The 25208-nt window shown below is 43.7% G+C and overlaps 1 protein-coding gene across 1 annotated transcript in view; it reads left to right on the forward strand.

Moving 5' to 3' along the window:
• SZRD1 (SUZ RNA binding domain containing 1) overlaps positions 1-25208 on the forward strand; it is a 60838-nt gene that overhangs the window by 28637 nt on the left and 6993 nt on the right. Inside the window, exons 2-3 of the mRNA XM_086921917.1 lie at positions 10340-10389; positions 15132-15386. Of these exons, the coding sequence (XP_086778043.1) occupies positions 10340-10389; positions 15132-15386 (305 nt within the window). The remainder of the gene's footprint in view (positions 1-10339; positions 10390-15131; positions 15387-25208) is intronic.

A 25208-nucleotide genomic window follows, 5' to 3' on the forward strand; every position in this document is an offset into this window, starting at 1 on the left:
TGGCGCTCCCAAACAGCTAGGCCAGCTACTTGGGGACAAGGAGGGAGGGGAGTTCCCCAGCATCATCAATTCGGTTTTTGAACCGTTAAGTTTAAGTGCTGAGTTGCACATCCAGGTAAAGATCTTGGCTAAACATGTGTGCAGAAAGTCGGGTTGATTCGCCGACTGGGGGAGCCCTACCACCAACTGGATATCATCAGCATAACTGATGATCTTTATACCCAGTGGCAGTACCACACTCTCCAGTGGGGCCATATAAATGTTGAACAATGTGGGGCTATCCAAGATTTATTTGTGGGAGCAGTGTAAGTGCATCAAACAATATAGTATGGACGATGAGAGGCCTTACTCGAATTTAAGACTCTCCAAACTTCCTATTAACATTTTGGTGTGTATGTATATGGTTGTATGTGTGTGTCTGTGTATATATATATATATATATATATATATATATATATATATATATATATATATATATATATATATCGTGTAATCTCCACAAGTACAGTATACCCATACGAAGAACAGCCGCTGGAAGTGAATCATTCATGTAGTTTAATGGTAGCATGCTGACAGCTAACTAGGCAGAAAATCAAATCAGCAAAATCGCACGCCAGACTCGTTTCGAGAGCCACACGCTCTCTTCTTCAGTGGCGTTTAGTTGTAACTGAATGAAAGCGCCAGTGCTCACGCACAGCCAATATAAAACTCTCCTGCTGCTAAAGGCGTGGCTGCAAACACGACCTTCTGGCTAATATAGTCATTGCCAATAATCCCGAGTGGCCACGCTATTCATCAAGAGTTAAAACTTTATGTAATCACCAGTGGGTCGAAGTGATAAAAACCATCAGTCAAGTGCCCTGCTTTGTTGCTGCCATGTTGTAAAGAGCAGGCGCCATCCTGCACTGGCACCAGCTCGCCTTCCTTCCTTAATGCTTGACGACTTCCAGCGGCTGTTCTTCGTATGGGTATCCTGTACATGTGTGTGTATATATATATATATATATGTATGTATATATATATATATATATATATATATATATATATATATATATAGGGCTCGACAAATGTACTCGCCCGCTCGCAAATGCGAGTCAATTTCTTTCAGGGCGAGACAGTTTTCATGCCTACTCGACCGGCCTGGCGAGTGAGCTTTGTCGCTGTGCTAAAGTGCAGTGCCGGTAGAAGTCTTTAGAGGGCAGCTGGGTGAAATGTTCAGAACTGCCGTGACAAAATGCGGGAAAAGCAAAGGTGTTGATTGGCTGATTGCAACGCGGGCTCGGTCGGCTAAGGCCTAGTTGCAATCAGCCAATCAGATGGTTGCTAATCTCCGCACAGTAAAGTTTACAGACTGCTCATTGGCTGATTACAGCCGCAGCAGGATAAGCGTGTAAACTGCTTTTGCCAACCCCTGTTCCCAATACACTTGACCGGAGGCAGGCCATGAACGACACTAGTGCCCTAGCGAAGCAGAAGTTCTCCTCCTGCACCTTGGGTGTAATCACCATGATCCTCGGAGCCCTGCGAGTGGAGCTCTGCCCGTGATGTAAGCCTGCGCCTGCCGAGGATGGCTCGATCTCTCTGAGGGGGACCCTAAGGTAGGTGCAATTGGATGGGAACACCGCCGCGGGTCAGGGGCTCTAGCCTTGATTGTTGGGTAGGGTGGCCTTGAAGGGGATTGACGCCCAGCAGGGGCTATTGTTACGCTTGTTCTCGTTTCAGACTTCAAGTCTTCTGTCCGGGAAAAGCACAAACCTAGTTGACTAGAAATTAGGCATTGAACATAATTATAATTAACGGGTGCAACACATTAGCACTGCGAACTGTCTATGATTAGAAAGTTGATAGTGCTCAGAGCACCACAGCTAGATGAGGCACATGAGAAAGGTTTGAGATTTCGAAACTGCACAGAGGGTGGCATAGGCGGCCGGAGGGCACTTACTGGACGCGCCTCGTCAATGGTAGCAAGGTGCTAACAAGCTGCCTGCGGTGCCCATCAAGGCGCCAGATGTCAGCGAGGGAAATTTTGTGTTTGATGCTCACAGCTTAGAAGTTGGATTACCCAGCTCTACAAGGCGGATGCAGTCAGAGGTGCACCGACGGGATGCAGAGGGTAAACAGCGCCCCACGATTCCCTTTGTTCTTTTAATTACAAAAATATTTAGCTGCATAATACGATCTATAGTAAGGAAGGAGTGAATGGGTGGGTTGGCAAAAATAAAAGTGGTATGAATGTATGGAGGCTGTAAAAAAGTGGACAAGAACGAAAATATATGTCCACTCCAAATTGTACAACCAATCACGTTAAACGCAATCTTTTTATTTCCCTGGGTAATTTGCAATTAACTGTATATGAAGCACCGCCGTAAACAAGGAGGACCTGGCTGGCGCCGACTTCATTAAGTTGAAAGGCCAGGACGAGGAGCCCACCAGGAAGTAAAACAGATGTATGGGCAGATTGTAATCACAGTCTATGGTGTGAAATCGCACTGAAAGGCTTCACCGTCGCTTGACAGACCGGTTCCCACGTCAGGAACCTGGAAAGGAGAGTGATGGAAAATACTGATATCATGTCATGAGCAAGCAGGGCAGTATTGTTTATGTGGCCCTAGTTGTGCTTACACAGCGTGCCTGATCTGATAGCTGGGACATAAAATACAAATGCAAGACCCCGTAAAAACATTCCAGTCATACAGTTACAGGTATGGTGCGATCTGCCCTTTCCTAGGCTGTGCTCTAATATGTTTAAGGTACAGCAGTGTACCGAGTACTGGGAAGAGTGTTTATCCAGGGCCGTACTCTAATATGTTTAAAGTACAGCGGTGAACCAGAGTACTGCCAAGAGTTTTTTTTTATTATAGATTCATATAGTGCTTACTCGACCTGAAGGTATTGGAGTGCTTTACAGGAGCACCAGTTACACTACACAAGAACACACTAATTTTTGTTAGGCACAGGGAGATTAAGTGAGCCACCAGAGCCATACTCTAGTATGTTCAAGGTACAGTGGTGAACCTGAGTTTGGCTTAGAATATTCATCCAGGGCCACGCTCTAGTGTGTGTAATGTACAGTAGTGTACCCGAGTACTGGTAAGAGTGTTTATCAAAGGCCGTGCTCGTAACTTTCAAAACATTGCAGTGAGAATAGTAATGAGGCAAAATAATTTGATCATGTCTTACTGGTCATAGAACAACAGTGCTGCAAATGTTTTGAAGAAAATTTGTATGTAACCAATTTTTGGGTCGAGGGCATTGATGTTAGGTCGAGTAGAAAATTCTATTCACTAGACCTGCAGGTCAAGTACGATTTTTAAGATTTGTCGAGCCCTGATTATGTATATATATGTGTGTATATATATATATATATATATGTCCCAAAAAAGTGCTCAGATTCAAGGTCGCACTCCGCTGCAGCACAGGTGAGCAGCCTTTTAATTAGAAGTATGCCATTTCTCCCCCAGTTCGTAATCTTCAAGCCTTACGCGTTTCGAAGGTTTTGTCCTTCTCTTCAGAGGCTCCACACACAGCAAGTCGTTCATCACCGCTGCACCACCTGCTGCCTAATTTGAACTGCTCTGATGAGCTTTCAATGTGCTCGTCATTTCACTTCCATTTAGAATTGCAGTCTGGGTGATGTAGTTTATTTACTGACTCTTTTTTCCCTCCAATGGGTTACTTGCTGCATGCACTTTTCAAATAATGTCCCCATTGGAGGGAAAAAAGAGTCAGTAAATAAACTACATCACCCATCAGAGCAGTTCAAATTAGGCAGCAGGTGGTGCAGCGGTGATGAACGACTTGCTGTGGAGCCTCTGAAGAGAAGGACAAAACCTTCGAAACGCGTAAGGCTTGAAGATTACGAACTGGGGGAGAAATGGCATACTTCTAATTAAAAGGCTGCTCACCTGTGCTGCAGCGGAGTGCGACCTTGAATCTGAGCACTTTTTTGGGACATTAATCACGGCGGCTTCGGCCGTGGAGGCCACGCACCATCCTTGAAGTAATTGAGGACCCGGCGGGGGGGACTAAACCCGCTCGATAATGGCGCTGCAGTTGTGTATGCATAATCCTACCTGAGACCCATTGGAGGGTAAAGACATTATTTGAAAAGTGCATGCAGCAAGTAACCCATTGAAGGGAAAAAAGAGTCAGTAAATAAACTACATCACCCAGACTGCAATTCTAAATGGAAGTGAAATGACGAGCACATTGAAAGCTCATCAGAGCAGTTCAAATTAGGCAGCAGGTGGTGCAGCGGTGATGAACGACTTGCTGTGTGTGGAGCCTCTGAAGAGAAGGACAAAACCTTCGAAACGCGTAAGGCTTGAAGATTACGAACTGGGGGAGAAATGGCATACTTCTAATTAAAAGGCTGCTCACCTGTGCTACAGCGGAGTGCGACCTTGAATCTGAGCACTTTTTTGGGACATATATATATATATATATATTATACACACACACACATCTGTTCTAATAAACGTCTCCGAAGAAATCCCCTGTGTGGCCTCTACCTTTCTTGCCTGGAGGGGTTTGCTGCATATTTTCACGTCGGCCAGAGGCGTGTATAGAGGCCCAATCTTACAAGTTGGCTGAGGTATTACTGGCTTCTGCGGCAGCAGCGTTTTAGTTTCCAAGGGATTGGATTTACCTCAGCCCGCTTCTACAAGTGAGCTAAGCAAGGCCTTCTGTTCTCACAGCTCTTGATCTACGAGGAGCAGGTCGCATTGTTTTCCTGTTCGTGGCCCGTTGGAAAATTATTTTTGAGGCTGGGATGTTATGGGGACTCGAGGGAGAGTTTATTTTGTCATCAAAGACATTTCCAATATCGGGGACACTGCTCCCTATTCCTGCTCTGCAAGTATTCAACTGGACTGATTCTAACGAATCCATTCCCTGACGGCATCGGTTCCATCAAGGTGTCACCTGGGAGATGTAGTACTTGCAGCATCCCCGTAGATTGCTGGTCAGTTGATGGGGGACGGTCAAAAACGTCAGCCAATGAGAGGGTGCAGGATTACAAAAGGACGCAGGTGGGGCATTACTTTGATATACAGCGGCATCCGAAGAAGGCTGAAGGCAGCCGAAATGCATCATTCCACAAAGCTATTCTAATAAACGTCTCCGAAGAAACCCCCTGTGTGGCCTCTACCTTTCTTGACTGGAGGGGTTTGGTGCATATATATATCACCAAGACTCCCCCGAAGAAAGAGCAGAGGCCACAACAGGGGTATGCAGGGAGGCTTCTTAATTCAACAATTAAGCAATTGTGGCGAATGCATTTCGGAATGTAGTATGCCTTCTTCAGCGCCAAGAGTATTTCAGGAGGGGCAGCCTTCATCGTGGTTTTGAATATCCTGCCCCAAAACAATTGGTTCTGGTCCGCTCCGCCCCCAAGAACAATGTTCTTTCTCCCCTTCTGCAGTGCACTTAGTACATGTGCACTACAGTTCCCAGAATGTTGTATATGTCCAGGTAGGTACTGCGCGGATAAACAGGTGTTTATGCGGATTGTGTGGCACCACGATGTCATCTGGACCAATCCCCTGTGCATTGCTTGAACTCCGGTGCCCCCCCTGGGTCCCCAGACCGCATCAACCTCCGAGGATCAGGACTCCACTCGGCGGGGGCAAGTCTGGCAGTCCATTTCGCCCAGCGCGGAGTTAATAGCTCCGACACGGCCCCATCTCCTCCTGAACCCGAAGGTGGGCCTCAGTTAATGCAGTACCCTGGAAATGCACAAAAGTCCGCCATAGCAGATGCCAGCAAGACCAAGGCCAACTTGAGGATGTGGGGGCCTCTGAAGCACGTTATGATTCGGTGGGGGTTCCTGGATTCCAGTAATGATTTGATGGGGGTCCCTGGGTTCCAGTAATTATGAGGGTCCACATAAGTCAAAACATTAAGTACTGCTTGTTTGGTTCACTGAGCTCCCAACGGGTTTGCTAAAACTGTTCTTTAATCTGGTAAACTTGCCGTAGTACTCATAAGAACTATTTTATTTTTATTTATAAAGTTTTATATAGCGCAAACTTGATTCTGAAGGATAACTAACCCCTTAAGTGCTGCGTCGGGGCGTTGGCCGACGGCAGCACTACCTCCCCAGTGCTGCGCACGACCATTGGACGTCCATTCAGCACTAGTTCCAATGGACAGCGCAGCACTGGGGAGGGATATTTGCGCCGCATCTATGAGGCTAAGGGCTGCTGCCTTTTTTTTGTATACATTTTTATTGCTATTTATAACAATCACTGTTTCAGGTTTCCAATATTTGTCAAATCCTGACTTAATACCAGTTAAACAACCCCTGACATCCCCCCCTCTATCTCATGATTTAGTAAAGACAGGACATTTAACAACAATAACTTTCTCAATCTTTAAAAGGTGTGTATAAATATGCAATGTTAGTGGAGGCAATCAGGTCAAATGACACCTCATTGCACAGAACCAGCCCCTTCCGCAGTACTGGACCCTGGTCCATCTAGTCCGCATATATCTCAATCTCGGCCTTTGCCCATTGACCCCTCACAGGTCTGATGGTTTTTGGTTGTATTGCAATAAAGAGAGAGAATCTACTAAATTTACCTACCATAATATGTCAAGTTTTGTGTAAAACCTTTAGCGGTTCTTCACATATGACATGAATACTGAATATTAGTCTTCAGATGGGAGCTGAGGTCGGAGAATGGATCAGTAGCAGCCTGAGCAGGAATTAACAAAGAGGGCTTCTGAAACCTGTTCTGAGGGGGAAGTGACAAATGGGTGTCAAGGAATAGGTCTTGGGATTGTACTTCTCAGTGTGTTCATCTGTGACATTTCAAAGGCTATTATGAGTAGGGGTCCAAGAGGGGTATTAGGTAGTATACCTCTGCAAGTTTTAAATGTGTTAATTTTTGTTCTTTAATTTCCTCGTCAATTAAACAAGCACTACGTGTACACATGCAGTATTTGTCTGTTTTATTCTTTGCTTGAAATACTGGCAGTTCATTTACATGGACTGACATCCAGTGTATTTAGCTTCTTTTACATGGCCTTCCCAGTCTACAGATTTTTGACCTTCTTTGGATGTGAAGTGCCTTCCTCTTGGAAAATGTTATCACCAAGCTCCTGTGCTCCCGAAAACTCAATGCAAAGCCTTAGAAATGGTTCAACCCTGCATATATGCAGCGTTGACCTGTTTGCAAGGCAGTAATAAAAAATACCTTTCTGACTTGTGGAATATTTAAGGTGGATGTGATTGTCTTCTCTGGGTCACAGTTCTGAATTTTGAGACTTAATCATTTTAAAATTAATTTTAAATATCACGAAGATGGGAGTACTTGAGTACAATTCAATCTTCTTCTCATATTTTTTTAACTGGATAGTCGTTGCATCTTTTGTGAGGCCAGCACTAATTTTACTTAGGCAAATGCTTCCAGATTGATAGAGGCAGATTGTAGGTAGTAATCAGAAAGGTGGTCAAATGTGTACGTGGTCCAAACCACAGTTCGTGTATGTTACATAATGCTGTTGCCTTCTTGCGTTGCACAATACTGCAGCAGTTGCTCATTCACTGTTTCTTTTAGCTACCCTTACAGATGGTGCGGTTTGTATTGCACAATGCTGCGTGCGTCAAGCCAAGCTTCTAAAACTAGATAAGCCACAGTTCTGTTTGTAAATCCTCTAAACAAGCCTTTACACACCGGGCAAATCATTGCATCCAATAAATCAATGACTTCCTCGTGAACATTTCTTGACGCCCTTTAAGAAACTGTTGGTTAACAGCCTAATGAAGCCTGTCCATCCGAAATTATTGATAGTCTATCCACTGGGTGGATGTTTATCAGTGTTGCAAACCTAATTGTGTTTTCAAATAAAACTATTTTTATATTTGATATTTCTGATAAAGTACATTGAACCAGCTGGTGTCATTTTCTTGACTCCCAACATAGGCTTTGCTCTGTAAAGCCTTTTAGCCATTGCTAAGTCGGTTCTAGAAGTGTACTTGTTATATTTTAAAGCCCTGACACTGTTTTCTGCATCCCTATTTAGCAAATGGGTAAGGTTTTTTTCCTTCGTAATAGTGTTATACTAGCAGCCGGCCCCAGCGTTGCCTGGGGGCAATGAGGCTTCAGGGCCAACCGCCCGCCCAGGCCTCCGCCCTCCCCGACATTGTCCGTGCATGCCCATGCACGGACACGGACCAGGCCCCCCTCCCGCCCGACTCCCTCCTGCCCCGACTCACTCCCGCTCCGACATTTTCCAACTCGTTAGGAAGACCATCGACATGTCGTCTGTCTGACCCCCCTCCCCCCCCCCCCCCCCCCCCCCGGGATGCTTCCCCCTGCATCACACAGTCTCGCACTGAGAGTTTATGAAAAGCTCAAACTTTCCCTTTCCTTACCTGTGCCGCCGCTCCTCACTGCACCGCCGCTCCTCCGTCGTCATCACGCACATCGCGTCGCAGTCATCACGCTCGTCGCGTCGCGGCCAGTGCTAAGTCCCGGCCGGCGCTACTTTCAGGGGACTACTTTGTTTACAAACTTAATTTTTTTAATTTACTTTTTTTTAAAATTTATATAGCCTATGTCCATCTACACACCCTGACATTTTCATAGATGTATCAGGTGTGTAGATTGGCTCTGTGGTTCCCGAGTTTACCTGGCCAAAAGGTGCAAGTTCTCTCTTTATAATAGTAGTATAGATAAGGAATGATTTATTAGATGTTTTTAAAAGTAACAACTGAGGCTTGGAAGCATAAATTAACCCAGATTAAGTACTGCAAGATTATTACACTCTTGGTGCTTTGAAGACAGAATTCCTTACTTATTGGATGACGGACAGATGTTTGAGTGCCTTCTAGTCATCTGTCTTGAATTGAAACGGGGCATAGCTGTCCCTTGTCTTGGTATCATAACGCCCTATGTTGCAAGACAAACCTTTTGTGCAAAAGCAACACATTTAATGAATCTGGTTGATGTTAGCAAGGCCCCATCTGTTACAAACCCCTGGAGAATCTTGGTCACACCTCTTCAGGACTGTGGGAACAGCTGCTGCAGAACTCATGTAGTGAGATCTGGATCACCCACTTCCAGTAGTGTGTTTGAGCTACTGCACGTTTGGCAGTGAGTCTTGTGATCTACTTTCCGTAATGTGAGAAGAACAGTTTCCGAATCACCACTGAGCGATCTAGGTAACCCCCTGAACACTTGCTGCACTGCTACTACTTTATGATTAGCAGTGGAAAGAGGGCTAAGCACTCCGTTTACATTTGCAAGCAAATACAGCAGCTTCACTTCTCTCGCCTGCTGCAGTCTACAAGCACATCAACTTTCAGTACCTCACTTTAGTTAAAATATATGGCTTGGTCAATCCATGTAGAGTGCTGTAAGAAAATAAATAGAAGCTTTAATCGCTCCAGTTGTTAGCTAGGTGTGTGGCAAAAAGTATTAATGTTAACACAATAGCTTAAATGGCCCAAAAGGAAAGACCCGACTGTAGCATTGTGTGCAGAACAGTTTTCTCAGCTCTGGATTAAGGGTCGTATCAGATCAGCATTCTCGACCCTTACACTAGACTGTTAGCCCTGGGTATTTCAGAGTTACTGTTAAGTAGTGTACTCTTGTTTTGTACAGCTATGTGTTACAGTCCCCACCGTCTCCAGAACAGATGTAATTCTTACAAGTCTGGCAACATGCTAAGTTCCTGAAACTTCAGTATTTTCTTTACCCGATTCATAAATGTTATGTTATGTTACCCAGTGTTTTGTAGAGCGCTCAGCTACTCGAGAGTGTCCCGGCGCTATTCAAGGCACAGCAAAAGCACGGAAATCGGTGGAATCATTGGCCCAACAGCCATGTTTTGAGATCCTTTCTAAATGACAGCAAATTACCAATAAATACCAATCTGTGTCTGTTTTAGGCCCGTTGGGCCGGGTTTGTCTACTCTATATTGATAGGAAGTGGGTTGCAGAGTGTAAAGACCGATGCTTTTCGTATGACACCAATGCTTTGAGTACTTTAATTATTATTTGGTGGTGTTGAGAACTGTATGACTAGTTTGGGTTGAGTTTGCTGAATCTGAAGATGCTGGGGCCAAACAGTGCTGACACTAGATACACCAGATTTAACTTAATGTTTTTCTTTGTTGCTTTTCCTGGATTAGTATTTGTCATTGTTAGTGAAGCTATAATTCTGGGCATGCAGGTGCCATCATGACTTGTATTGGGATGAGAGTCCAAAGCTTGCTGCTTAACTTTCGGTGATGCATGCAGCGGGCTAGGCTCGCTCTACCAAGATGTATGATATGGTTTAGAGCATTGTAGTCTAAGATCGATTTTTCCATTCTCTATTTGGTTTCTTAGGAAATAGACAGAAGGTTGGAAAAAAAGCTGAAGATCACACAAAAGGAAAGGTAAGGCTTTCAAGAGGCTTTCCATGCCCGCAGAAAGGCAGAAGTCATTATTTGCACTACTTTAATCGCACTCTCATGAGGGTGGATGTTGCAATATTGTCCTGGTTACCCTGCAAAGATCAGAGTTGACTCTCTTTTTTTTTTTTCCAAAGCACACACGTCTTAGTCATGATTTTTGTAAAAAAAAAAAAAAAAATTGCACCCCAGGTTCGTCATCAACGTTGAGTTATTAATTTGTCACCAGTATTTAAACCTTCATTCGGAATGGGTGGGATGCAGGGGATAAATAACTAGGGATAAATATTAATGATTTAAAAAATTGAATTCAGCGAGTGTATAGAGTTTGAGCTTTGCATGACTGTGGTGGGAAGGTAAGCTGATACTTGTTTGGTGGGATATTCATGTGTTGTGTTTGCTTATCATGTCTTTATGGAAAGCAATACTTGTTTTAAATGTGTAGACATGCACTAGTAGACATGTCAGGGGTGTTGGTCTCTACCAAGAGCTTGAACTTTGTTGGTAAATGTATACTGTATAAACGTTGATGTTTTGTAGAAGGTACTAAATTACTGCTAGGCGTCTTACATCTTTAGTGTTTGGTAGTACTGCTATTAATCTTTGCTCTTTGGCCATAATCCTTCAGTTGTGTCGGTGTTTGCAAGGTGTTTGTCCTCTTTAAACCATTGCAGTTTTTGTCTTTCCTTTACCTAATGGTTGGACCTTTATAATTTTGCTTGGGATGTTTTGTGCCCTTTCTGTGCTCTTAAATTTGATAATGGTACTGAAGCCCTTCAGGATGACCAGAAACTGTGAGGTTTAAGAGTCTGTTTATGGGATCACCATGCATTGGGGACTCTAAACAGGCAGTGGAAGCACCTGTTTTGTTCTGACATTGATCTTGAGGATGTGGCTCGTGAGCCACACAGCCGGAGTTATCAGGGATAACTGAATTGTATTGCTCCTGCTGTAATTATCAAAGAAATGTTTAGTATAATTGTGTTTTATTTGTGGCTCTTGTATCTGCTTGATAACAACATTTGGAGAAGTCCACCAATAGCTACGATAGAGACTTTATTAAATATATGATTCGAAATGGCTACTAGTTTTATGCAGGTTATGTTCCTCATAAAATAAAGGGTGCATTGAGTGTTAAGAAGTAAGTTGAATATGTAATGACATTGGTCCCATTGTGCTTTATTGTAATTCTTAATTTGCACCTTTAGTGCTTATAGTCAGAATGTTTGGAGCAGTGGGATTTGTGTATGAGGCCACAATAAGTTCGTTAAAAAAATGTTTTCTTGTGGTGATATTTCTTAATGAAAAGGAAGCCGTTTTTGTTGGTATAGGACATTTAGCGTAGCAGCTTTGAGCGACAATCCAGTTGAATATATGGGCATCCATTAAAGGTCTCTGTGCTGACTCATCATCAGGAGACAAAAGCAATGTGCTGAGCTGTGACACCTTTTTTTCCTTATGGTGGTTCAATTAAGAGAATCTTCTTATTTAGTCATTGGATTTCCTCTGTCATTGCTCTTTTGATATGATTTGGATGTAACGTTTGTCATGGGATGGACACTAGCATTCCCTCTAATCATTTAAAATGTGTAAGGCAAACTCGATTGTCAAGGATGTTCATGAGACGAGCTTTTGTATTTACTATCCCTTCACCTTGCTTTTGAGACCCTCAAAAGATCCTGTGGATTGATTATGGGTTCAACCGGAGGTCTGCATATATTTGAAGAGTAGTGAGATTAGATGTTGATTTGAAATAATACTTTCTATCTTGAAAAACATTGTTATGTAAGACATGGGAGCAGTTCGCTGCTACCATCATTGCCATTGTTTTTTTTTTACTTCTCTTTGGCTAGGTTGGCTATCATTGTGAAAAGAATGAGAATATATTTGTTTGTGGAACTGATAAGCTGCTTTATCATACTTGAGGCAACGAGTGATAAAAGAACAGATAATGTCTGAAGTGATCCGCATATTGTGGCAAGTTTGAATAAAGTGCCATGTTTAGCTGGTAAGTTATAATTTGGTTGGTCAGGATCTGGTGTCAGTGACTGATATTGTTCCACAGGTTTTGATAGTGGAGTAATAATAATGTGGCCCTTCTCTCTTTTTTCAATGTGTCCTCTGTTTTTGAAAGATACTGTCCGTAGTTCATGCATATCTAGCCTGTTAACAAATGCCTGATTTTCTTTTTTTGGTACTAGGGTTGTCAAATACTTGGCACATTCCAGTCCTCTATACATATCTTTTTGGCTGGAAGTGTTGAGGAGAGGGGTTTTAGTAGTTTGTCGGCAGGGTGGATGCCCCATCATCTAAGCCAAGGAGTTGCTCCATTCACGAAATTATGGGGCTTTCGGCTGACCCCCATACAACTATTTTGTATAACTGTCTCCCTGTGATCATGGCAATGAGTCCTTTGGCTGTTTCTCAAGCAGCTGAGGAGAGTATTATGCTAATGGACCTGCCTGCAAAAGTCCAATCTGGCTTTATAATGAAACCAAAATTCACATCTGGCATTCAATGACATTTCAGAAACCTTTTCTCTATCCTATGTTGTGCCACGACTAATGATGTTTGAGTTAATGTTTTACTCATTCATTCCTAGTTTTTAACAGACGTAACTGCTTTTTGTGGCAATGGGGTGGGCGGTCTATGCTTGGAAATTTCTTGCTTTGTCTCCGAATGGAACATATTTTGCATCCCAATTCTAGCACCCTTGCTTGTCTTTTGGAGGTAGTAGGAAGCGTGAGCTGTCTTGTCTTGGAATGAGAAGTTGGGTCTCCTTGCTCATTTTAATTAACCCTTGGCCACCCTTGTGTTCTCCTGAAGACGAGGGGAGAGCGCTTGATGTTGGGTAGATATTTGCTGTCCCTTGCATTACCTTGAATTCGGGACGATAAAGCACTGAATTGAAGCTCAATAAAGAATGAACCTATATTTGTGAAGTAGAGTTCATTTACAATCTCCTCTTGCCAATTCTAAGGAGCAGGACCTTTAGAAGGAGCACCACGAAAATCTAAGTTCTGTGTTTGCTATATGTGTCAAAACACTTCTAAGCTTTCTTGCAACTCCTTTGAAAATTAATTTGCCTTAATCTGGTTCATTTATGGAGAAAGAGTCTGCAGGGTTGCTAGTCTTTGTACTTCTGACTCCTGTCTAAAAAAATGGATTTGTGCATCGTCCTGGTCCAGTATTGTTGTTTTGGTTACTAGTTTCACTGTGAGACTAGGCGGAGAGTTGACTTGGGGAATAGTTCTTAACAAGTGATAGCTAGCTCCTAAGTTGGTTAAGTACATTTAATAGTAATGTACTCTCCAGCTGTTTTAGCAGTGAGGTAAATGAATTGTAAATTAAAGACAACTGGGATGTCAATCTCGAGAGCTAGTGCAAATGCTGTTGACTTTTTAAAAACAGTTTTTATTTAACGCACAAAATAGGCTTTGAAACTAAAGTCCTTCTACATCATCCCTGAAGAAATATTACAAAGCATGCAGATCATATTTAAGGTGGCACAGCAAGAAGGGCTATAAGATTGGCCGGGGAGTACAAGATGCCTCTTCTGCAGTTTTTTAAGTTACAAGTTTGCAAAGCCTATAGTTGCTGCCCAGCTTAGTGATGGTGCAGCAACCGATCACCAAATTTGCCAATGGGTTTGGCTGCCAGCCACCCTGTAAGGGCTCCTGACCCTGTGCTCATTCTAACGTTTCCCCTCTTGTAAAACAGTCATATTGTTCTACATGACCATAGCAAAATATAACACTTCTGTATTTTAATATGAAGAAAAGCATTCACATTTGGCATTTAACACTTAAGTGGTTATCGTTCTTGATTTAATAAAGTGTCACACTTTTTTTCTTTGCTCTCGTCTTGAGTTCACTATTGTCTGAATAAGTGGAGGCTGCTTTATTGTCACATCCCTAAAGAGGAATGCAATTTGATATCTGGAATAGACCGGCAATACATGACTGTTGTCTTTCCATTTGAGACTGGCCTTTGTGAATACCTGGCTGCTGAAAGTATTCTCCAATGTTGCACTCCGGCCCGGTATCACAAGTGACCCTCTGAGGCCTACACATTTTCTAAAAGGTCAGATATTTGCTGCTCTTTCCTGTTCTCCGAGACGTAACAATTGATGTTATTGCTTTTAGTTTTTTTTACTGAAAGTAAGAACCTAATCCGTCAGACACCCTCTTTTCATTCAGTTTTAACTGTGAACAGTCCTGGGAATTGATTTGGCTCTGAATCAACCCCCAAAAAATTGATACCTGGCAGGTTGTTAAAACATCATAATAGCTAGCAGTTCTGGTAAGCCTAGAATATGGTCTGGGGGTAAAAAGACCTGTCCTGTTTTAAGTATTGGTGACCCTGCAATCTTTCTCCTTTTGATGATACCGGATACCAGAGGGATTACTTGAAGAATAATAGACCTTTTGGCAAAAGCTAAAAAAAATCATCTGCTAGCTTTAGTATGCTTACTGTTTGACCCCCTCCCTCCCCATAGCCAGTAATCTATAGAGTCAATTTGAAGGTGTTTCGATTTTATATTTACCCCCTCCCCCCTCTTCTGTCTCTTGCCCCTTCGCGCAAGCTTCTTCTGGTTCTTATTCTTGTACTTATGTGTTATGTGTGTGGGTAACCATAAAGTAAATTCTGATCGAGGGTGTTATTTGGAAGTGCATGAAAAAGTTTTTCATTACTTGCTAATGTCTTGTCTTTGTTTACATTAACAGAAAGTCCAAGTCTCCTCCCTCTAAAACCCCGATTGTGATTCAGGACGACTCCATTCATGCAGGCCCTCCTCCACAGATAAGAATCTTGAAGAGACCCACGAGCAACGGTTTGGCAAGTAACGCCAATTCTGGCAACAAGCCAGCATTCCCCGTGAAATCTCTGGCACAGAGAGAGGCGGAGTACGCTGAAGCCAGGAAACGAATCTTGGGGAGTGCCAGCCCAGAGGAGGAACAGGAGAAACCTGTGGTAGACAGGTAAGCATCCTTGAGAGCTGAGAGGAATGTGTGAGAAACAGCAGAGATTTGAAAATAGTCAATTTGGTCAGGCTGTTGATGGAATGTTATTAAACGTATTGATAATGCACACATTGCATTGAGAGTAAGCTCTTTAATTACTAACCAGCTGTGACCATTTGACATCACACTGTTATTCATAATCCGAGCTAGGAATATTATAACCTTTTATGTATTCAGAGTATCCATCTGTTAACTGGAGACAGAAAAGGATAGCATGTCCTTTGATCGATTCCGATATCGGGTCCTGCATCCCGTCCCTCCGTACATTTGAGGCACTACATTTACAAGGCTACCAAGGAGTCCGTGAAGGGGACTGGTAGAACTTTCTTGAGTGGGTCACCTTTCACTGAGCTCTGTTTAAATTAATTTACCGTGAAAGTTCCTTGTCTTCAAAATGAGTTTCATTGACAGAAATCCAGGTCAAAAGCCAGGAGAGGATAGTGTTGTTCTTTCCCAGAGCCATTACTTTTTTTTAAAGTTCAGCTTACAGCGTATAACAATTATAAATGAGTTTAATTACCCTTTCTTTTATATACAACAATTTGTACTGCAGTTTTATACTGCTGTGAACCACTGGTTATTCCTTCAAACCACCATTATTCTGTGCAGTAAGCACTGGGATCAACGAGCTACATAACCAGGGTAAAAAGTTTAAAAAATAACTAATTTTAAAGAAATGGGTTATCACTCAATAATTCTTATGTTGCTATAACTAAGGTAGTTTACCTGTTTTCAGTTCCTGTTTAATGTGAACTCAGGTGGGGGTTTTCCAGCATCTTTCGTTACTTGAAATATGTGTACAAATCCGTGGTTGTCGTGCTTATATTTATAGCACTGTAAAAAAATCAGAGACAGTGTTTTTCTAGTGTTTATAAAAGAAAGTAGACTATTTTTTTTTCGACACCCTTCTCGAGACTGAAAAGGCAATTGAGTGTGGTAACAACCAAACTGCGATTGCTGTTTCATGCCTGAATTCAGACTTACAAGGGCACACTAGTTTTATACCCGTGCAGCATCACACCACACCATGACAACGCATGCTCAGAAGGTATTGGGACACAGGCTGCATGCACAAGGTGTGTGACACCTTTCGGAAACTTTTTTTGGTTGATACATCAGTGAGACCGGAGCTGCACATAGATGGTCTGTTGTAGGCCTTCAACTCAGAAAATTAGAAGGAAGAGATGGCATGCAGAGAATTGTAAAGAAACATTACACCAATTTGAAGGGGAAAAATACAGTATAGAAGCTAGAGGTGCCAACAGGGTCAGTGTTCTACCATAATATTGAAATATAATATAGATTGGTATGTGTAGACATCTTGTTAAGTAAGTAGGTGTTGATTTGAGAATTCTACATTTACATTTAATTTTGTATGCTTAGCTTGATGTTCTGATTGCCGTTGAGGTTTGTTCAGGTCGATATTCTTGACTTGGATATTGTGACGTAAGCATTGGGTACAAAGTGTAAATGGATTTGTGGGTGTATTTTGCTCTGTTATAAATGTCTAAAAAATCCAAATCCAGCATAAAACACAGTATACACATGAGCAACAGCTTTGCATAATTTTTTACAACCATTTGAACGACGCAGATATTGCTTTTGAAATTTCAAGTCAAAGCGTAATCAGATCTGCACAGAAAGCTATAAACATACTAGGTAACACGTATGCACAGTTCATTCACTGTTCAGATGGCAACCCACAGAAACAAAAGCCACCTGTTAAGTCATTATGTCTTCTACTGATAATGGTACTCTTATAATTTCCCTGCATTGTAGTCATGTGTAAGAATGCAGGAGCATATGGTGTGAGCAAGGCAACAGTAATGATGCTGTTTTATAAAGTATGGTCTTTTTAAACAAATGTCCAAATATGGAACTGTGTTTACACCTCCCAAAAATTAATAGACCACTTAAAAATACATTAAATGGTACAGGATAACTGTTTTCTTTCGGTAACCGCACTTTAGTGAAAAAGCCTCCTAGAGTTATACCATCACTGGGACATGCTGGAAAGTCCAGACACACTGAACAAGTTAGAGACCCAAAAGCAATATTTTGGCTCCTCTGTAAGTAAGTTTATTCATAAACGCGTTCATCTGTAACGTTAGATATGTTTAGTAGGCTTTTTGTGTATTTATCCTGTCTTGGGAGGTGGGCACCGCAAAGCAAATAAAGGTACTTGGAAATTAAATGCTTTCCTCCGCAAACAGTTTTTTTTCATCTGTTCTTTTTACTCTTGAACTCACCTGCCTCGATTTAGGCACTATTGCAATCCTTTTCCTTGTGCGCGCATTTTAAAGTCTACTCTCCCCCAGTTGCCAAATTTGTTGATTGTGTCAAAGTACTTTTCCTGCAGCCCTCGGTTCATCAGATGCTTTGCAGTGGCTCCTGGGTCATCTGTCTTTTTGTTGGAGTTTGATATTGTTGTGGTGTGCAAGAATGCCTATTGCGCATTGCAACAATAGGAACGTGCTTCTGGTGCAGCATAACTAAAGGAAAACTGGTGAAATAATCAGACTAATGATGGGACAATCTATTGACAATCTATTGCTATCAATGTTTTTAAGGATTGGATGTCTAAAAAGAAACGCGTACCAGAGAGGCCATTTTGTTGTGTAGCATTTGTAGGCTAAGATGCCCCAGTTTGCAGCCTGCAAACTATACTGCATTGACTGACAATTAACATTAAATGAAAGAATGCGCGCTGATCACCCACAGCCATAATATTCTGATATTTTTGTAACATTTTACAGCATCCACTCCATTGCAAAGCATGGCCAACATGCAGTGTACCACTCTGGGTAAAGGCAGGGGTAGGGGCAGCTGCAGCAGAAAGCTGCCCCCGTCTTGGGTAAGACACAAGCAGGGAACTAGTTTCATTTATTGCCCTAGCCCAACGCTTATACTTTTTTTTTTTTTTTTTTTATTCTTCCCAAACTTTTTTTTTTTTTGTTAATCCAATTTCATTAATGATTATCTGAGACTTAAGATTCATTAATTTTCAGAGTACTACTCTGGCGCACACTCAAGTTGCAGAAAAGATGCCTGTTTTTTTAACATGTACATGTTATATTTTTTGAATGCCACAGAAAATCTACTGCATCAAATTCCCCACAGTAGGATGAACTGAAGGCAGCGTGTGTTGTCTCCAGTGCTTTACAAGCCTTCCATGTTCACCGGCATGTCCTTTCAGGTCTCAACCTGGTCCTCCTCCAGCTGTGGAGGCGCAAATCTCCTCTTCTTGATCGTAGACTTAAACTTGTTTTTGGGAGCTGCACTTATACTGCTTTGGCACCGTCTGATTTCAAACAAAGTGCCTAGAAATTCTGTGGTTTCTGTTCTGTTTTTAAATGAAAAGGAACGATTTCAGTCGGTAGGTTTATCTCCCCTGTTAGAAGTGGGATTTCTGGTTGGCTGAGGCTTGCGCTAAAGCCAGGCAGAAACCACCACTCTAGTCAGGGCAAGGGAGTTACACGCCAAAGAACCCCTGCTCACCCCCTTGGTAGATTGGCACGAGCAGTCAGGCTTATCCTGGAGGCAATGTGTAAAGCATTTGCGCACGCACACAGCAACAACATCCCAGGCACACCACAAAAGGAACTCCACACAAGGTTATATAAAAATAGCCTTTGTATTCTCATAACACATTAGAATAGTAAACACACAACATACACTGTGCCAACTGGCACGGGCAATATTCACAAGGGATTATTTACACAGGACAGGGCCACGTGGGCCACTGTCAGAACCATCACAAAGTGAACTTGGTAAAAGTAAAATAGATCATAAACATACAACCAGTAACCACTGGTAATCACTGTACTCCACCTCAACCTGTAACATAAACTACATTATGCACAGTCACCTCAGCCGCGAATTACATCCTGCGCCCACCTCTCCAGCTTAAACACATTATGCAATCTCCTCACTAGTCTAAACACATTAGACCCTACCTCCTAAGTATAATTCACATTAGGGGCGTACCTCACACAGTGAAACATAATCTCACTAGAATATCCACATGAAATGCAAAGCAACCTCATAATCATAAACCACAGTTTAGAGGTATAAGATACAGGGTGCGCAAAACATACTCTACACAGTACATTTCCTAGCACCACATCACTTTAGCGCATAATCACATTAGGGCCTTGCGGCCTATACATCTACCAGCCTCCCTGGCAATCCAAGAAGGGGCTTAAATGCCCTGTGTCCAGAATGCCAGGGCGCTCTGCCAAGGCAGCGCCAGTCAGGGGTGCGTCATCTGCGCAAAACTTAAACGTTGCAGCTGCCCACTACTTGCTGGGCAGCTGAGAACCATCATGTGGGGCCTAAACGCTGCAGCTGTCACGAAGTGCTGCGCAACTGTGGGTCACATCTGGGTTCAACAGCACATGTCCCCCTAAAAGAATGAAATACCTACACGGTGCAGCTGCCCACTACTTGCTGGGCAGCTGGGGATCTACACATGAGGCCTGGCACCACTGTGCCGCTCCATGGGAAACCATTGTCCATCGTTGGAGCCGCAGGCTCCGAAACAAAACATGATCCACGCTGAAGCCTCAGGGGCTCTGATCAAGTAGGAAAAACAGGCCCTGGCACGGCTGTGCCCTCGGGGGCCTCACTGGGGCTTCTTAACAAAATTCTGCCCCCACGTTGGAGCCATGCAGGCCTTTGGACTAATTTAGGCTTGGCATTGGAGCCACGCAGGCTCTGTCCCCAAACACATGCCCCCTAATCGTTGGAGCCCCCTTTTGGCTCGGAAAATAATGAGGCCCACACGTTGGAGCGTTCCGCAATGGCGGGTCCGCACAGAAAGCAACTAAAAGGGGAACCCCCTCGAGCACCCTCTTACCAGTCGGGTCTGGAGCTGCCCCTCTACTGCGTTGGGGGAATTCGCAGTGTCACCCTCGCAGCATGCACTGGAGAGCCCCCGCTCCTCGGGGACTCTCTCGCTCTCAGTGCATAGCAGGGGCAGCCTTTTCTTCACCCGGGCCCCCCCTGGGACCCGGGGCTCCTCTGGTGCCTTCACAACGCGGGGCTCTCTCTCCATCACGAGAGCCCCGCGGACCGACCACATCTCCTCACCCGGGCCCCCTCCTGGGTCCCGGGACTTACTACCGGCATTCGAGGAGGCGGGGTAGGCTCCCATACTCCTCTCTCCCTAACCAGCTTCCTCCCGCACTTCCTCTTCCATCCAGCGGCCCCACCCACAGTCAGGCGGGCCGCGGACAGGGACGATGAGCTTCGTTCTCGGGGGAAATGAGGGGTAGGCTCCCTCGGATTTGCAACCACACAGCGGGGCACCCGCTCTATCTTGAAACAAAACCACGGCAAAGTCGCGGGGTGGGCACCCGCGCACTCATAAAAATGACGTCTCCACGCAGGGTGGGCACCTGCTTACTTGAAATCATTTATAAGCGGGGTGGCACCCGCGATTTTGGCAGCATCACGGCAACATCACGGGGAATTCCTCGCCGGGGATTCCCTCTCCTCGTTTAGGCAGCGCCGTGCTGCCCAGTCCACCCATTCCTCCCTCCTTGGGGAATTGTGAAACACAGCGCTCACTAGGCGCTAAGACGAGAGTCCTCCCAAGGTCCAAAGTAAACGCGCAGGGTCCAAAGAAAAGGTCCTTGAGGCAAAGTGGAGCAAAGGGGACCCCAAGCAAAAGATCCTCCAGGCATCCAGGGGCAGGGCAGGGCGGGGCCCAGGGAGGCACGCCTTCCCCTGGGTCTCAGCAGCAGCACGCCCCTGGTAGTTTCAAGTTTAAAACAAGAACATTTTACATGGGGTCACAGCCCCTTTTTATACACCCGTTTCCTTTGTTTAACAGGGTGCAGGCAATGGGATAACTAGCTACAACTGGTTCAGGGGAACTCCTGAGCACTTTGTTTTGCTCAGCCCCTCTCTCCCTTTAACTGGCCAGGCTAGGGAAATCAGACGCACCACAGGGGGTGGAGCCAGCATTGTGGAGGGAAGGCACAGCCCTATTCAGGTCCCAAGTCCAACTCCTCCCTTCCATCATCATGCAGATCTCCCTATTCACCACCGGGCAGACCCATTCTGGCTCCTGGAGCCAAGCACACCAGCCAGCCCCTGTCACTCACAAGCCAGACAGTCAATTCACATTCACTGCACACAGAAATGCCAACTTCTAAAAGTGGCACTTCTACACTAGACCCATTAAATCTGCGCACACCTTCACTCGGCATTTAACCTCACGAGTTTGCACATACCAAACTCGCCCCTGCACTCCCCACACATCAGAAACCACCATGGACACACATATACCCATGCATTCCTATGGGAGGGCAGGCCACTCTCACCACACATACAGAGAGCGCACGCACTTTACACTGGACCACAGTGAAAAAGTGCGCAGAGGCCTAAAATCACCAACACCAGGTTACAGAAACAGGCTAGGAAAATGAAAAAGTTTCGGGGTGAACCTGCCAAAAGGTCCAAGTCTAACATCCCCTATTACTGCAAAACTAAAACTAATGGAATTGCGACACTCATGCCCCCTAATTTGAAGCTGTTGTGGGAGGCGGGAGTAGCTCATCCTGGCTAGCATGTCACTGAGGGAAGGAATACCGACTAACAGTAGTGTAGCTCGGATTTCAGAGCAGGCGAAGGGATTTATAGTATTATTGGTAGCCTTGGGCTGGTGGAATATTGGCTGGTTACCAGCTAGTGAATAGTAGAGGGATAAAATATTTTGTTGGATATCGGTCTTCTCGGAATCAGTCTGATTATGATTTTTCCTTCTAATGGTTCACCAGACCTCTTGGTTTCTCGCTTTTGTTGGGTCATAACCATTACATATGATGTTATTCATTGCTTTCTGCAACCTTGTTGATGTATTTTCTGTAGCTATTTATGGTGGGGAAAATAGAGCTGATAAGCCTGTCATATTTGTCTGTATGGTGGCAGTGACAGAAAAGTAATTATGGCAGTGTTTTAAACCGGTCGCATTCAAGTGATTTGGGTGGGGGGGGGGGGGGGGTGCTGAAGCTTTTAAGTCCTATAGAACTCTCATGAAATGGAAACTAACTTCTAGACTGGAGTCATATTTGTGACATTGTCTTCTGCTTTGTACAGTAATGTAACAAGCAGTGGCTAAGCCAGTGTGTCTCACCCATCTATGCAAGTGCTATTTATTGGCTTTGGCCATGTGTTTTAGCCAGAGTTTATACCAGTGTGGCTGCTCTATAGCATGGCTAAAACTTAGTGGTGTGGAGAAGTGGAGTGGCATAGAGTGTCAACGTGGATTGGCAGGAAAGTGCTAAACAAATGCACACACGAGTTGTCCTTGCACAATTGCTGTCAAATACAAAGCTCCTGGAACTCTGCCCACAAAAGCACACACTAAAAATATAAATGTGACCTCGTGTAATGTAAATTATGGTCATGTAAAAGGTCTATAATACCTTTTGGGTTGGCTCAAGTTCAGTTTGCTTTATAAAAATCTTTTAGTAAAAAAGAAGATATAGTACCTCAATCACAGCACAAGCACCAAACGGACACTAATTAAAAGAAATCCATTTGTACTTTTTTCATGCGCCACACAGAGTGGAAGTGATGCAGGAACAGATATCTTGGACATGCTGCCAAATTATAAGGACGTTAAGAAAAGTGATAATGATGCTATGATTGGTAAGTAGTGGACAGGCTAAAAACCGCCTATTAAGGATAAAAAAAAATACATTCGGTTGCTAAGCGACAGCAGTGCATGAATGTTGACTTGAGGCTTGACCTCGGAGGAGATGTGATTGGGTTTCTAGTATCCTGGGTTCAGTCTAAAGTTGCATTCAGATGATTTCTAGGAGCCCACCGTATTTTTCTTTACTTTATTGCCCACAAACACTACCCTGTCACCCCGAAACAGGGGTTTATGAGACTCCAAATCCGTTGTAGGTAACTTTCCGGGTGTTGAGGACATGTTCAAAGTCCAGGCTCTATTGCATATGTTAACTAGTAATAATATTGCCTTGAATGTACTGTGCTGCAAAAACTGGATATTGCCTATCCTTTCAGTACTTTTTGTTTGTGCCTCATTACCATTCTCAGTCTCCAAGTCCACATTTGTTTAGGGACCTTCCTTGATGTTTCCTCTGGGACTGTGGCTTGCTGCCCCTGTGAGGTTTTGTGCATCAGCCAGGCTAGATCCACACTGATTTTCAAATCTATGCCATCCTGCGACATGAGATCTGTGTGGTGGAAAAGTGTCTTCTTGTGGCAATGAAATCAAACCATGACCTAAGCAAATTGCATACTCTTTGTGTATGCTTCTTTTATGAAGGCAGTCTTGAATGGCTGGGTGGAGAGTTTTCTTCACCATTCTTCTTCAGGACAGTTGCTTTTTGGAATAATTCTAAATTGTTCATGAGTAACGTACTTGTTAATGAATAGCGTCATTCATTTTGTCATGCAAATGATTTTCAGGCAAGCGATGGCTGATCACTAAGTAGAATTTGACTATTTCCGTGGTTTGAAAAGATCTCAAAATGCCTATGCATAACAATAGGGCCAGGTATGCTTGCAGGTAAGTAGCCATCTTTTTGAAAATATATCTAGCCCGATCGAGAGCCTTAACTTAAAAGCTGTATAATGTATGTACACTGAAACTGGTGTATATTGCTGCTCTTTGTATGGTGCCTGGCTTCCATCATGTGGCCGAGGATACTTCAGTAGGTATAAGACAGTGTCTGCGACGTTTTGTGAATGTAAAAGATTCATACCAGATAGCTCAGTGGGCTAGCCCACATCCATTATGCTGTCACTGCTTCTAGTGTCTTCCTCCCAGGTCCATGCAAAATTCCCTGACCTGTTCTATGAAACCTTTTTACCTTTACCTAAGTTGCATGATGTTTGCTTTTCTTTTCAGTGGCTATGATTTCTGCCCAAAGCGCCCTCCGGGGTAAAAAAGCAGACATATGTAAAAAAAAAAATTGTCCGAGTGTGGAAGGGGGGTGGGGGGGGGGGGGCTACTATTTGCACATGGGCCACCCCCAAAATCCTCCTCCCTGGTGGCCTAGAGGGATTTCTGAGTGGGGTTCCTAGATCCGGAATCTGTTTGTAAGAGGCATCGCTGGAAAAGGCAGAATCAAAAATTAGCTAGCATTCGCTCCATGAATTTTCAATTCTATTAAGGACACGGAGGCGAGGATTATGCTTCTCTTTCTTTACTGTAATATTCACAGCAGCCAATAAACATACAGTTTAATGAAAATAAACTACAGAGGCCATGATGCTTAGCCTTAGCCACGCCTCTATGAACCCTATAAGAGTCCTGGTAAAACTCCCAGCGTCCTCTTTCTTTGCACAAACTTGCAGAATAAGTCCTACAACCAAAAGTCTATAATCTTCTCAAACAGGAAATAACAGGGAACACCGTTCCAACTTCATTCTTCAACGGAAGACTCTTCACTCGGACTTCTTGTCTTTGCCTAGGAAAAAGGAAATATAACAACCCGTAATTCCTGTACAAAACAGTCTTAAACATATCATAACGGGTGGGTAATCATGATCAAACATTTGAACATAGCCGGGTGGGATAATCCTCGCCTCCGTGTCCTTAATAGAATTGAAAATTATTGGTGCGAATGCTAGCTAATTTTTGATTCTATTACAGGACCGGAGGCTTCAGATTATGCTAGTTTAACGCTGTATCAAAAACAACAGATGTAATGTCACCCACCGGCATATAATAAAACTGTTTGAATGTCGATTCAGACGACCAATCAGCACAATGCATGATATCTTGAATGTTAGCTC

The sequence above is a fragment of the Lissotriton vulgaris genome, chromosome 5 (assembly GCF_964263255.1).
Source record: "Lissotriton vulgaris chromosome 5, aLisVul1.2, whole genome shotgun sequence".
In the NCBI taxonomy this organism is placed as follows: domain Eukaryota; kingdom Metazoa; phylum Chordata; class Amphibia; order Caudata; family Salamandridae; genus Lissotriton; species Lissotriton vulgaris.